Here is a 14,221-nt window from a genome sequence, read left to right as displayed (position 1 = left end):
AATCTTTGAGGATTTAGGTCAAATAAAAATAAAAAAGGAACTGTAGAGGAAAAAGTAAGTAAGTAGTAAAGTAAAAAAAAAAAAGAAAAGTAAATTTACTTAAACTTTATTTAACTGATTGAAGGAAAGACAGTATGAATCAACGGTAGACACATTTGGACTTCATTTTGAGCTTCATTCGTCACAGAAAACTAATTTATTGTCAGTAAGAAAAAACAGAATTAACACTACGTAAAGTTATAATCCACTGGATTATGTTGTATTTTTGAACAAATTCAATGATTTAAAGTGTCCATCATGGTTTTAATATATTGTAGCATCACTTAATTAGCTTTGATTTTGTTTTTGTTTTTATGAATTTGAGGCTGAAATTCACCAAAAACAGTAAAAAAAACAGTAAAAAAATCAATAATTGATGACTTTAAATTTCCTACTGCATTTGCTGTATTGACATAATCCTATGGTGTCTTTTATTTTGAAAGGACATCATGCAAAAGTCTGTCAAAAAAAGCTATTTTCTCTCCATTTCTATATTTCATTCATACCAAAAAAAAGCACAAAAGTTTACTTAAATGTATAACGTCAGTAGAAAAAACATAAATATAAATCAGTATCTTATTGCGGCTCCAAATGGCTCTTTAAGTGTTGAAGGTTGCAGACCCCTGATTTAGGTCATCAGAAAGAATGTCAAAAATGAGATTTTATTATTAGGTTTCTAGAAATTATGATCTGAACTCATTATTACCAAAAATATTGTTAAAGTGGAAGTGAAATGCAGTGATTCTTATAAAACTTTAAGTAAGATTAGAGGAAAAAAAAGTTTTTTTTCTAACAGGTTGAATATTTGTCCGTACTTATGGAATCAGGATAAAATAAAAACATTTTAAAATAATATACTAGATTTTTTCTTGTTTCACAAAGATGTGTAAAACAAAAGAAGAGATTAGATAAAATACGCCTGATTTTTTTTTCCTTTTTTTTTTTTTACCAGAAATGCCAAAAATGAAAGTATCGTGCAGCACGATTTTCTCTTAAATGTACTATTTTTGTCAAAAAGTTACTCATGTAACAGAATAAATGCACTAATTTTTAGTAGAATTGTGTTCAAGCTCATTTTATTTTCTGTTTTCTTAGATTTTTGCTGAATTTTTGGCCAAATTCTGACAGAAAATTAGGTTTGAATCAAGATTTAAATATTTTTTATACATTTTCAAAGAGAGATTTGATCAAAATGTTGGTTATAAGTTTTTTTCTAACAGGTTGAATAAAGTTTGTTGTTCAGAACTATTTATGAAAAAATAGTTCTGATAACTTCTAATATGTTTTAATAATATAAAAGATTTCTTGGTTTCAACAAACAGAGAAGTGATTACTGTAGATCGAAAATGTTAAAAAATAATAAAAGCCATAAATAAAAGCTCTTAAATGTAATATTATTTCAAAAAGTTATTCCAGTAAATATAACTTAATAAATGCATTTATTTTTAGTTTTTAGCAGATTTGTGTTTAAACTCATTTTACTTTCTTTTTCTTAATTTTTTTTGCTGAAAAGTTTTGCCAAATTCTGACAGATTGAGTCAAAATTAGGAGCTCAACTTTTACCACAAAAATGAACCAAAGCAAAGTTTTACAATAAACTATTAATTATTTTTCAGTTAAAGATCATCATATCCATTTAAAAATGATTTTTAGTTTACACAGGATTTAGAATATCTGAACTAAAAATCCTTAAAAAAGAAGAAAAAATGAATTCTGTTCAACGTATTTTAGAAACTAGCTGCATCTAAACGCATAATGAAGAATCCTATTATCATTTATCTAAACCCTCTTATGGGCAGTGACACCACACTGAAGGCAAAGCAGGTTAAATACCACTTTTTGTGTGCTAAATATAACGCATGACCTTTTTTGCTGCTTAATGCTAGTAAACATCTTGTTGATCTTATTCTTAAAGCGCCTGCAGACGGGGAGATTTTCAGCTCTTATTAGGCTCAGTCTGAGCCACCTGTGCACCACACAGCCGGCTAAAACCTCAGCCTCGGTTTATGCTTTTGTCCAAAGCATATTTGTGATTTTAGATGATCAGATTGTGATTGTTTCAACAAAAATGATAAAATACGGTTTGGTTTACCAGGTATGAGTCCCGCCAGAGGCTGGTTGTCCTCGTCTCCGTCCCGGTAGGCCTGCCACCAGTTGGGGTCATCCTGACTGATGACATGGAGGATGTCTCCCTTCTGAAAGGACAGACCCAGCTCCCGGCACGGCACGAAGGGATCATCGGAGGGATCGTAGTCGAAGTAAGCCCGTATGTGCATCTGAGGAGAGGGTTTAGGCGTTGCATGCATGTACATGTAGATCAGCGTTCCCGCACACACTCATGCCATTAGTGACTTACGACGGTCTGCCGGTGAGGGGCCGGTTTAACGTGAGAGCTCGGGATGAGGAGGAAGGTCAGCGCGCCGTGCATTTGTTGCTGTCGAGGAAACATAACGTTATCCCGCTCGTAAGCTCTCCTTTGTTAGGAGTTCACTTTGACGGGGATAATTACCAGCAAGTCGTGAACTTCATTGATGTGTTTCCCTCGGATGGGAATGCCGTTGATCTCCAGGATCTCGTCTCCTTCGTTGAGGAGGCCGCTGCGCTCCGCCGCGCCGCCTTTCACCACGCGGCTCACCACCACGCTGTCCATGTCGTTGCGTACAGTCGCACCCTGATGAGCAAAAACGTGAACTGATGATGATGGGCTCTCATTTGTCTTTAATGTTTAACTAAATGTTGCTCAATAATGAAATAAATCCATCATTACAGAAACTACATTATTCATTTCTCATTCAGGCCTTTGGAAAAGCTTATTAAATGGGGTTAGTCTGCCAAAGTCTGTTGCTCTAAGAATTTCATGAGCGTTTTTAAAATGAAATGTGGTGAAAAATGACTAAATTTAGTCTAAGAGTTTAATTTAAACCAGGGGTTTAGAGTAAAAAAGCCTGATTTTTACAGATCAAAATCTAATAGGAACCACAAAGTTTTATTTTACACTTTAGAAAAATGGTATTCATTACTTTTTATCGAAAATATACATTATATTTATTTTTTGGTATTAATAAAATGACAAATAATATTAATAATTGTATTAAAAATAATTAATAAAGACAGAAATATAAAGAGAAACTAGGATTTTCTCAAAATGTGAAGCTTCCTTTCAAAATAAAAGACTTCCTGTGCCACATAGGATCATTACTGGTGTAAACCTTAACATAAACAGGAATTCACTGATTTATGACGCAGTAGAAAAACTATATAAAGAATATACAAATATATACATATTAGTAGGGTGTGTATTTGCAAGAGTATTGCGATACGCATCACGATACACAATACATGTCCCAATAAATCCAGTATTAGAGACAATATTTCACCATATTTCTTAAATTTTATGACTATAGAATTTTTTTTCCAAATAATAATACACTTTTCACATGAAAAAAAGTAAAATAAATTGCATTTAATGATCAGAACATTTTGGACCACAGCTGTATTTTTTGTACAAGTTGCCATTACCTAAGCAAATTTATAATGCTTTTATTTTGGTAAATTAAGATTTTTTTTTTAATATTCAGTGTTGTCTGATCTTTACAACAAAGTATTTTTCAGTATATGAAAAAAGAAACAAAAAACCAAAGAATAAATGTACTTTTAACACTGATAAATGTGCATCATTGGTCTCAAACTGGCGGCCCGAGGGCCATTTGTGGCCCCCAAGTCCAGATTTTGTGGCCCCACCTTAATATGAAAGTTCAATGTTTACTTAGCAAAATCTTCTGCATTTCCACGCTTCTTTGATGATAGCTTTGTATTCATGCTTGAAACTTTGCATTTGCTATTGTATTTGGATCTGGTCCTGAGAAAAGTCCTTAGCAACAGTTGCTAGCGTCGTTAGCTCCTGTCATTTCACAGGAAACGCAGAAGATATGGCTTAGTAGTACATAGACATGAACAAATGCTCAATAAATCAGTGGCCCCAAGGAAAATAGAGTTTGAGAACTCTGATGCAGGTGAATAGTACTTCTAAAATAATTAAGGTGCCTGAACAGATGCTTAAAAAACATAGTATAAGTATAATCTTGGCAGCATTGATTCAGTGATATTTCACTGAATCAATTTGTTTCCTACACTGCTATTAGAAACACTCCTATTGCGCACCATAGGATAAGTGCTTTAAACTCATAAAATAGACTGAAAAGTGAGTAAAAAAACTGACTTTTTAATCAAAGTATTGCTCAGTGTTTGAAATGTGTCCATTCTGGAGTAAGTGCAGAGCAATAAAAAGCCTCTGGGATGTAAAAACCTTTGTTTTTCTTCCTTCTACGTGCACCTCAGTCATTATTTTATAAACTTATTTAATCTAAAGTAAATTAAAATGACTAATATTTTATTTTTCTTCAGCCAGAGGGGCATTACAGAGGGGTAGAAGGCCACCATACAGACCAGGAGAGTGTATTTGCACAGAAACCCGTGCAGGATCGTGTCTTTTGCCGGTTAAAATAGAAAGAACTGGTCCTGAACCACAGCAGAAACTGTGACTCACATTCCTGTTCTCAAAATAAACTTTACAATAAAAGGATTTGAAATACAGAAAAGTCCCAAATTGAGGTTGGAAAGAGTTGACGTCCCACCAGCGGAGTGTCTCTGGCCTTCTCCAGCCGCACCAGTTTGACCGTCTCTCCGAGGTACTGCGTCACGTTTTCCTCCGTCATTTCCTGCACCGCCACGCTGTCGTGAGCCTGCATGAGCGCCTGCGACACACACACAGCATGCAGGAGGACAATCGCACACCAACATCTGGCGCGATCATTCATTTATAAACAATGAAGAGAAGCTAAATGGGAGGGAAGCAGTAGAGCGTGTTTTCTTCCATGAGCAAGTTCACCTCCAAAGCCATAAATAAGTGAGACGTTGCCCTTCACTTCATTTACGGTGACGTGGGCTTCACATCCCACAATTAATAACTATCAGTGCAAATTAGTTTCTCTGTCCTGCAGCAAAGGAGACCTGGGAGAGTGAACGCTAAGCTTTGGCGTGCGCACAATCCGTCTTAATCTCCCTCAGTGTGTAGGAGTCAGAATCCGCCGCCATCCATCACCGCAGCACCTTTGGCTTCTGTGCCCCAGAGGAAACGGCGTCCCAGAAAACAATGAGCGGACGCTCTCACGTGCCGCCGCTTGGTTTGTGGCGGTGAGGTTGTTTACCTGAACAACTGTGTGATTCATGTGGATTTTCTTGCTCCCTGCAGAGAAAACTGACTTAATCTGTTCCAGTTTCTCTGCCGCCGGTCAGGATCTCATCACGCGGCACCGTTCCAGCCCAGTGGAGGGGTTAACAGGCCAGCGGGGGCAGTGGCAGTTCACAGAGTCTCACAGATCAAATTTCAGACCCCTGGTGCTCAACTTCCATAAAGTCACCGCCAAATCCCCCATTAAAGGAATGTTGTCACTTCCTGTCTGCAGCTTAAATTTCTACGCTCAAAAACTGGGGAGTTTAAGACCCACTCCAATGAGAATGGTATTTTACTGAAGAAAATTAAGCTTAAAATTGCATTTCTGAGTATATCTTAATTCAAATTGTTGTGAACAGAAAAAGAGATCGTATTTGTCACGTCGGAATGGCGCTAGGTGGACACAAGCTCCGCTCCTTTCTGATGCAATACCAGATCATAAGAGGATTGGGAGGAACAACTACAGCTCAAAATGTCCATCTTTTCTTCTCAAGGTGACAAACATTTGAAAAGAACTCAATAAAAACAGAATCTCTGACCTGGACATGAGGGTTGGTGAGCAGCGCTTTGAGCTCCAAGCCCTCCTTTTGTTGGCTCGACTGGAGAATCTTCTGAACCTAAAGAAAATGTTCTCTGGTTAATCTGCAAGTCAGGAGGAAAACTTCCTTTCATTTAGAAACTTTTTCTGACATATTTACGATATTTAAAGACACATAAATTGTATTTTACGATTATTTTATATATTCAAATTGTTGTGAATCGGGAGCAGATGTAAATTGCAGTTTGAAAAAACAGCATTTTTGTAGAAGATAAACTGGGCGGATTACAAACTCCCTAATCTGAGCTGTCTTCAATGGGGATGGGAAGAGGGGATGGGGTTGCTCCACACAAAAGGGGCAAATTTCTAATAAAGTACAGAAAAATATGTAGTAAAATGTTGGCTAAAACGGCATATTCATGATTAAAATTTCACACGGAATACTTTAAAAATAGATCAAAAGATGATTAAAGTGGGACTTGAAGAACTAAAAAATAAATTAATAAATCATTTTTAGTTGACTAATCGACTATTAAAATAGTTGATGACTAATTTAATAGCAGGTTAGTCGTTACTTTATATTATATGGAGTCAGAGTGTAGTAAAGTTGTGAGCGTCAACTCCAAAAAAATTCCGTTTTTTTATATTTCAGAGAGTGAGACCAAAACTTTATCCGTTGTGAAAAATAGTTCCTTTGTTTAAGATGCCGACTCCGTTTGATTTAATCCCGTTTTGATACCAAAAACTAATGAAAGAGAGAGGTTGGACTATTCATTACAAGTTTAAGAAACTATCATCTTAATTGTCTTTGAGTTTAGCTAATATTTCAGCTGCATGCTAGCTGTTTTGGCTAACTTACTTACTTTTTCGTTTTGTAAGGTAATTTGGAATTTAACTAAGATTTTAACTAAGATTTCAGCTTCAGCATTTTCAGCTATTAATTTCAGCATCTTCAGCTATCAGCATTTTCAGCTATTAACTTCAGCGTTTTTAGCTAGCATCTTCAGAGGCCAAATTCAGCTTATAGCATTCACGCTAGCAGATAATGCTATATATCTAGTTTTTATTTAGTTTAAAGCTAATGATGGCTAAGATGTGTGTTTTATAACCAGTTCATACATGACCTGATTAGCCGGCGAATTGAAAAAAAAAACTAAAAAACAAAAAAGAAAAAAATCTGTGATTGTCGACTACTAAAATAATCGTTTGTAGTGACCTAGTGCTACGTAACTCCCAACTTTTTGACAGTCGAATTATTCCGAATATGCATTATTTGAAAGGATTTAGTCATGTTTCTTTAAACTAATGGATAATTCTTCATCTTACTTTAAAGTCCCGCTCCAGTCATCACTCCCACTAGCTTACAGCCCTCTCAACCACACCTCAACATTACCAGTGCTACAAAAATGGCGACCAATATCGGAGCCATCCAGTTTGGAGCCAGCTTGGGCGGGGAAAACAAAGACGTACATTGTACTTTTTTTTTTAAGCTGGCATTTTTTGTCTGCTCCTGATTCACAGTGATTTCAATAAAAAAACACAATCTTTAAATATGTCCTCCATCATAAGGAAAACACCAAAAACTTGATTTTGATCAGAGTAGGTCTTTAATCTTTAGCCTTATTTTAACTATTTTCATGACTTAATATTTCATAAACTGTATTTGCACCAGAAATAACACATTAAACAAAAGTTCAAAAAATTTGTTAAAAAAATGACTTTTTTCTTTTGGTGTTTCTCCTTTCTCTCAGCAGCTTCGTCAGAAAACATTTTGGTGTTCTCAGCCCTCCTGCTTCTTCATCCCTTTTTGAGAGCTTAGTTTGTGAGTTATACTAATCGAAGCTCTGGCTAACGAGGTGACGCACTTCCCCTTCCTCCCCCTCCCTCCCCGAGCAGCGCTGCACCTCAGCCCCCGCTGCTGTAAGCGGCTGGAGTTTCTTTTTCTGGCTGCCCAGATCCTGGCCTTCGTCCTGCAGAGCGCCGCGGCGCTCAGCTAGTGCAGCGCTGCTGAGAGATTAGCTTACACAATATGAGTGTCACACTCAGTGCAGACACACTGCAGCCTGAAACTCTCCCTGTCTGCTATGTGAGAACAAACACAAACCTGTCATGGCTGCTCACTGGCCTATAAATGAACTCTTCGCTGCAAGTATTATAGATTGTTGCATCAGAACATTGTTACACATCGGACTCATAGAACTCAAACTCTATCCACACTATTTACTCAATTTATGTGCCAAACTGTCATTTTAATAAAGAAAAAATATTAAAAAGGGACAATTTTGTTTTACGATTATGTCGTTTTTGAGGTAAAATCACAAAAACCTGCAACGTTTTCTTTGTGCAAAGCAGCAGTTCATCAGAAACTTGCCACTAAGTTCGCACGGAAGTAAGCCTCCACCGATATCCCATCATCCTTTTGTTTACATCCTCTCCTGCTAGCTTACAGTCCCTCACAACCACAAGCTAACTCTCGATAACGTTCGAGCTGTCCAGCCGTACAGTTTAGAGTCCGATCCCGACGCACAAGACGTTAATTTGTTTGTAAGGGGATGCAGAGACTTTGGAAAAACACATTTCAGTAGGAGTGTGTACCTTTCCCTCTCACACGAGTCGATACATGGTTCACAAATCGATACATAAAGCATTCAACTCCATGTTTGGCGATAAAATACAGTCAGATTCTTTAACGAAAAACATTAAAATCTAGATATTTCTTATTCAAATGGCATTTTAAACTATAAATAAGAGAAACATATTCAGTTATTGACCTGGAGGACGTCTTTTTGTTTATATAAAAAACTAAGATAGTAGAAAAAAAAACAGGAAGAGAAACTGCAGTTTTAAAGAAATTGATTGTTTACTTCTTGATTGATTTTTATTACCTTTTAACCATCATAATCTTGTTCATATCTTTGGTTGCCCGATCAATTTTTCTATACGTATCAAACATCGTTTAAATCCCTACTTTTCAGTTTGTACATCAGAGCTTTTTCAAACCGGCTTTTTTTAATCTGCTCCAGATTAATCTTGATTTGAATCAACAAAAAATCCTAAATTCTTTTTAAATGTGTCTTCCGCTACAAGAACATATTAAAACAACAAAAACAATGTTAATTGGAGTGGGTCTTTAATAGGTACATGTAAAAAAAGCTGTTAACCTTTATTTTAATACCATTTTTCTTCTTTTATATTGAAATTTTTTGTTGTCTTTTTAAAAAAATTCATAGATTAAATTTTATCAGAACTTTGACATAATACTTATTATTAGACTCAAATCCCAATGAATATGAAAAGTTTTAACATTAATGGCACATAAAAAATGTAATTCTTACTAAAGTTTTGGGAATAACTTTTCGGCTGATTAATTTTTTTTATTTAGGAGTACTTTTTAACCTCTTCATGGCTTACTTAAAATATTTAATGGTTTTAATGTTGACACATTAACGCTGGTGATTAACAAATTATAATTAACTCGTTAATATTTATTAACACAAATTCATCGGAGCAGCAGTCTTTTTGTGTGCAGTCATCCACAGCGTGCCTTAAAACACTTCATTAGGTTCTTTTCCCACTTATACCACGCTTATTTACATAAGAAATAAATATTCAATCGGTTTTTAGGATTTTAGTCCTGTTATTTTCTTGGTTTAGATCGCTTTTTCACAAAAAGAGGACTATTTGATCCATGGCCCGCCGCATTGTCATGTCATGTAAATTTCATTTTGTGATTATTTGCAGATTTGGTCGGCAAAAATAAAAATATAAAAAAAAAAATTAATTGCAATTATTTTTCCCCAGGTTTGCAATTAATTAGTTAATTTTTTTGAATCGATTCCCAGTCCCAGTTTATTTATGTAAATCGAGTGTAGTCCTGGATATAAAGGTAAGTTGTGAATTAGAAGGAGTTTGAATCAAAACTAGGTTGTTCTAAATAAAAGTAAGACAAAAATATATATATTTTTTAATTGAAACATTTGTAATAAAAATTGAACCACATTTAAGTTTGTTACTTAAAATCAATCACAAGACAAAAAGCAAGAGACTGTGAGAGAATGTGTCCGCTTGTCTCACGTGAGACTCAGAACAGGATCGAGCAGATCCAGAAACGTGTTGGACGGTTGGAGCGTTACCTCCTGGCAGAGGTCCAGGGCCTGCGCTGTGAGCGGCGAGGTGGGACTGACTCGGCTCATGGGCTGCGACAGCGTGCTGAAGATCGCGTAGGCGTTCCTGAATTCTTCTTTGGCTAAAAGCTGCATGATCACGTCCACATCCTGCTGGCTCTGGGGGTCGTTCAAGCAGTGCTGCGTCCACTTCAGAGCCTGCTCCAAGTCCTCCAGGTCTGAAGAGGACACATGTAGGATTATTTTTAAATATTAAACTTTCACAATTCTTCTCCCCCTTTCCTGAACTTACCCACTGTCATTTCTGTGCTGGTGTCCTTGGGAATGATTTCCTTCCCCTCAAAGGTGGGGTTGTCGATGCCCACTTTGGGGTTCTGCGACAGCTTCTTGAGCCTCAGAGAGGCATTGGGGTCGATGTCGTGCTTCCCCTCCTCCTCCCTGCTCCTCAGCTCATCGCGGTAGTGCTGAACTCGATCCATGTGGGCGCCGCAGTGCCAGGGTTTGACTCGGCCGCTCTCGTCTCCTGGACAGTCCACAGCCCTCTCTCTGTGGCTCACGGCCAGACCGGGGGCCTCTTGAACATAACCATTTATGTGGGATGTAATCATCCCTGTCGCGGCGGCGTACAGCTCGAACCACCCCAGTGTTTCCTGAGGTGCGCTGGAGGGCTACGAGGAACGTCGGCCGAGGCTGCGGCAAGACTGCGGGGTCATAGCACGAAACGTTTGAGTCCGTCACCCTGAAACACAAGCAGAATAAACAAAAAAAAAAAAACACATTTATCATAACCCAACGTTAGAAAAGGCCACATATATTTTATTTAAATATTTTCATTATTGATCTAATTAATAAATCAGACAAAACATTTTTTTTTAATTAAAAAAACCTTTAGGCGCATCTTTAAAGTAAAGAAATATCCAACTCGTTTAGACAAAAAATTTGGCAAAATTGCAGCTTTCGACTTTTATTTAACAAAATTTAACAAGAAAAATGCAAAATTTTCTTCAAATAATTCTAAAATAAAATGTGTGATTATGTAAAACTTTATAAAATAAAGACAAACGAGAATAGAAATATACTGTAGTTCCAAAGACAATATTTATTTACCCACAGGAAGTGGTTAACTCAATTCTGGGAAGTATTTTCAAAATAAATGTCAAAACTTTTTTTTGTTTTTTTAATAAAAGAAGACAGAAAATTAAATACATCAAAACCAATACACTATATTACGTTTTTTTTTTCTTTTTTAGTTGTTTAGCAAATTTATTTTTTTTCTTTTAAATAGTATGTTTTGTGGTTGAGAGAAATCTTTAAAGTAAAGAATAATCCAAGTTGTTTAGACAAATATATTTATTTATTTGCTATAAGGCATCTTTTGACTTTTATTTAACAAAATTTAGCAACAAAAATGTCTAATCTTGGTCAAATAATAATTAAATACATGAGTTTTACTGTGGGATTATGTAAAACTTTATTAAATAAAAGACAATAAACAATACAAATATAGTTCAGATGACAATATTAACCAACAGGAAGTGGTTAACTAACTTCTTGGAAGTATTTTCATAATAAATGTCAACTTTTTTTCTTTTTAATAAAAACTCTAAAAGGTAAAAAATGTTAAAACCAATAAATTATACCACTTTTTTCTTTTCTTTTCTTTTTTTATTTAGTTAGTCTTTTTAAGAGGTAATTTTCTTTTGTGTTTGAGTGACATGTTGGTGCTTGTTCATTTTGCTGCCGTTAAATTTCGGTTACTGATTGCAACACACCCGTATTATGTTAAAGAATATTTCTGTGAAAATAATCGGCTCAGAGGCAGCCAACAACATCAGAAAAGGCCGTCTTATGAAGCAAAATTGTTGAAATATGCTGCATCCACATTTTAAAAAAAAGTTGGGTTTTTTTGTTGCAAATGCTCAAACTTTTCTTTGACAAAAACCCACTGATCAGATTCCTCCTCCTGCTCTAATCTGTCACAGCACTTCTAATTTCTCCGTCACCTCAAATCCCCTCTCTCCAGACTTTTACCTGGACACACCTGTCTGTAATTATCTTTAGAAACCCATCTGTGCATCTGCAACATCATCAACATGTAAATATGTGTCTGGTGTCTATTTAAAAAACATGAAAATGACTCAATTTGGATATTTTTAAATTTAAATATGTGGTTAAAGAAGGTTTTTGCAGGTGAAAACATGAATATTTTCACCTTCTTTCTGAATTAGCGCACATTAATTTCATAAAGGCTCTACAGGCCTGACATACTGTAAATTTGAAGGATCATTTGCTTTTAATCCTGCCCTACAGAACTAAAAACAGACAGTATTGTCGCTGAAAGGCGGCCTCTGACACACGTGTGATGAAGTTAGTCATGTCCCCTCACACTTAATGCAAGCCTTCCCCTTCCTTTACCAACTATCCACGGCTAATTGCGTCTGGCAAGTCGCCTCTGCGCCTCCCAAGCGCTTCCCCTGCAGAAGCGTTTAGCTGCATTTAGAATGGCAGCACGCTCCTGAAAAACAGCAGAGACTGCCATCTGTTCCTGTGGGCTTAATTAAGCTCTGGCTCGAGCACGCCGCTCCAGCTCAGTGACCACAGGAGCACTGGGAGGGATACCGGAAAGTAGAGGAGTACTCAGGTGGAACAGTGGGAATGAATGGAAGAGAACACACCCACTCAGATACAAACAAATGATGCAAAAAGTCTGCTAGCTCTGCTAACCTACAAAGCTACATAAATTACTTTTTATAGCAACAAGCAGAGGGACGTCACACACTAAAATAACATTAAAAGTTTTACATTTTTAATTGGCTTAAGCCTGAAAATCACTTTGTGTTACAAGTCCTTTATAAATAAAGTTTTATTTGATTCAAAGTTACCAAGTAAAGATTATTTCCTTTTAAAATGGCTATTTTGACACTGTTTCATCTATATTTTTAGTTCATTTTGTCACAAAAGTTCACACATTTTTCAACTTTATGATAAATATGTTATTATCTGCACTTTCTCTGGTTTACTGAATAAATTTAATTATATTTGAGTCGTTTTAAAGGTGTATTTTTTGATTGGTAAGTAGATTTCTGTCACATTTAATTATTAATGTTTGTGAATATTTTTGAACAAAACCTTTTAACTAACTAAATGAAATAGATTTTTTGTGGTTATATAAATAACTAAAAGCTACAAATATATTAAATGTAAACTAATTTACAACAAATTTAATAAAATATGATCATAAGAAACAAAAATTTAATTTTTAGAATGAGTAGAATTCATTTTTACTCAAAGAAATTTAAGTCAAATTGATTAAAATATTGTTTAGATATAAAAAATCTCTACAGGAATGACACTTATTGTGACTTTTAATTGTTGCTTTTAACTAAATTCATTTTATTTATGAATAAAAGTAAAAAATATTCATCAAACGCTTCGAAAAAACACATAGAAAATGTTTTAAATGTATAAAACCGGATTTGTTTTCGGTAATTAACGGTGACAGAAGGAGACTTAGCTTAGTAGCTCTGGACCGCTAACAGTGTAGCTTAGCTGTCCCGTTTCAAAATACACCAACTTACCGCCTCAAAAGTGGCCAAACAAAACTTCTTCGGCACTTTAACTCACTATTTTGACTTTCGACGTCCAGAAATCTCGTCTTTCGCTCACAGACGAACAGGCTCCGCGTATCCTCCGGTCTTTAGAGGACTCCGCTCCCCTGCAGCTCAGAGTTTGGTCCGGGCTCAGTTGTAGCCATTGCTGCGGATGAACTGCGCCAATTGTTTTCAGCCGTCTCCGTGGCAACACGGCGGCACAACGGCGCCCCCTCTCGGCCCAACACAGAATTAACACAGTTTTCTCACCATGGGATGCAGAAAGATAAAATAAAATAAAATAAAATAAAATAAAATAAAATAAAATAAAATAAAATAAAATAAAATAAAATAAAATAAAATAAAATAAAACAAAATAAAATAAAATACCCCACGACCCTATTCAACAATATTTATTAAACATGTATTCAATGTATTGTGTGTGTAATGTTTCTATAGTTGCAAATATATCTATACATGAATAGGAATTACTTTCTTATCAATTTATTAAAGAAAATCTCAAAAAGATTTGATATATCTGTATTTTATTATACCCCCTTTCATAAAATAGCTTGAAATACATCAATCAATCAATCAATCAATCAATCAATCATAGTTTAACTATTATGCCACAATGTTAAGAATTGTTTAACTGAAATCATGTTTTAGTGGTTCATTTTAGAACGTCATATTAACT

General features: G+C 35.5%; 1 protein-coding gene across 1 annotated transcript in view; it reads right to left on the bottom strand.

Annotated features, from left to right (window-relative positions):
- Positions 1-13,760, bottom strand: part of mpp5b (membrane protein, palmitoylated 5b (MAGUK p55 subfamily member 5)) — a gene marked incomplete in the record, with an annotated part of 17,448 nt that extends 3,688 nt beyond the window's left edge. The window contains 8 exon segments of the mRNA XM_024290542.2: positions 2,132-2,315; positions 2,396-2,473; positions 2,549-2,710; positions 4,674-4,793; positions 5,812-5,889; positions 9,944-10,152; positions 10,227-10,673; positions 13,559-13,760. Of these exon segments, the coding sequence (XP_024146310.1) occupies positions 2,132-2,315; positions 2,396-2,473; positions 2,549-2,710; positions 4,674-4,793; positions 5,812-5,889; positions 9,944-10,152; positions 10,227-10,542 (1,147 nt within the window).
- Positions 13,761-14,221: the final 461 nt, after the last annotated feature.

Source organism: Oryzias melastigma, linkage group LG24 (genome assembly GCF_002922805.2).
Source record: "Oryzias melastigma strain HK-1 linkage group LG24, ASM292280v2, whole genome shotgun sequence".
NCBI lineage: Eukaryota > Metazoa > Chordata > Actinopteri > Beloniformes > Adrianichthyidae > Oryzias > Oryzias melastigma.
This window is presented reverse-complemented; position numbering and strand designations above follow the sequence as displayed.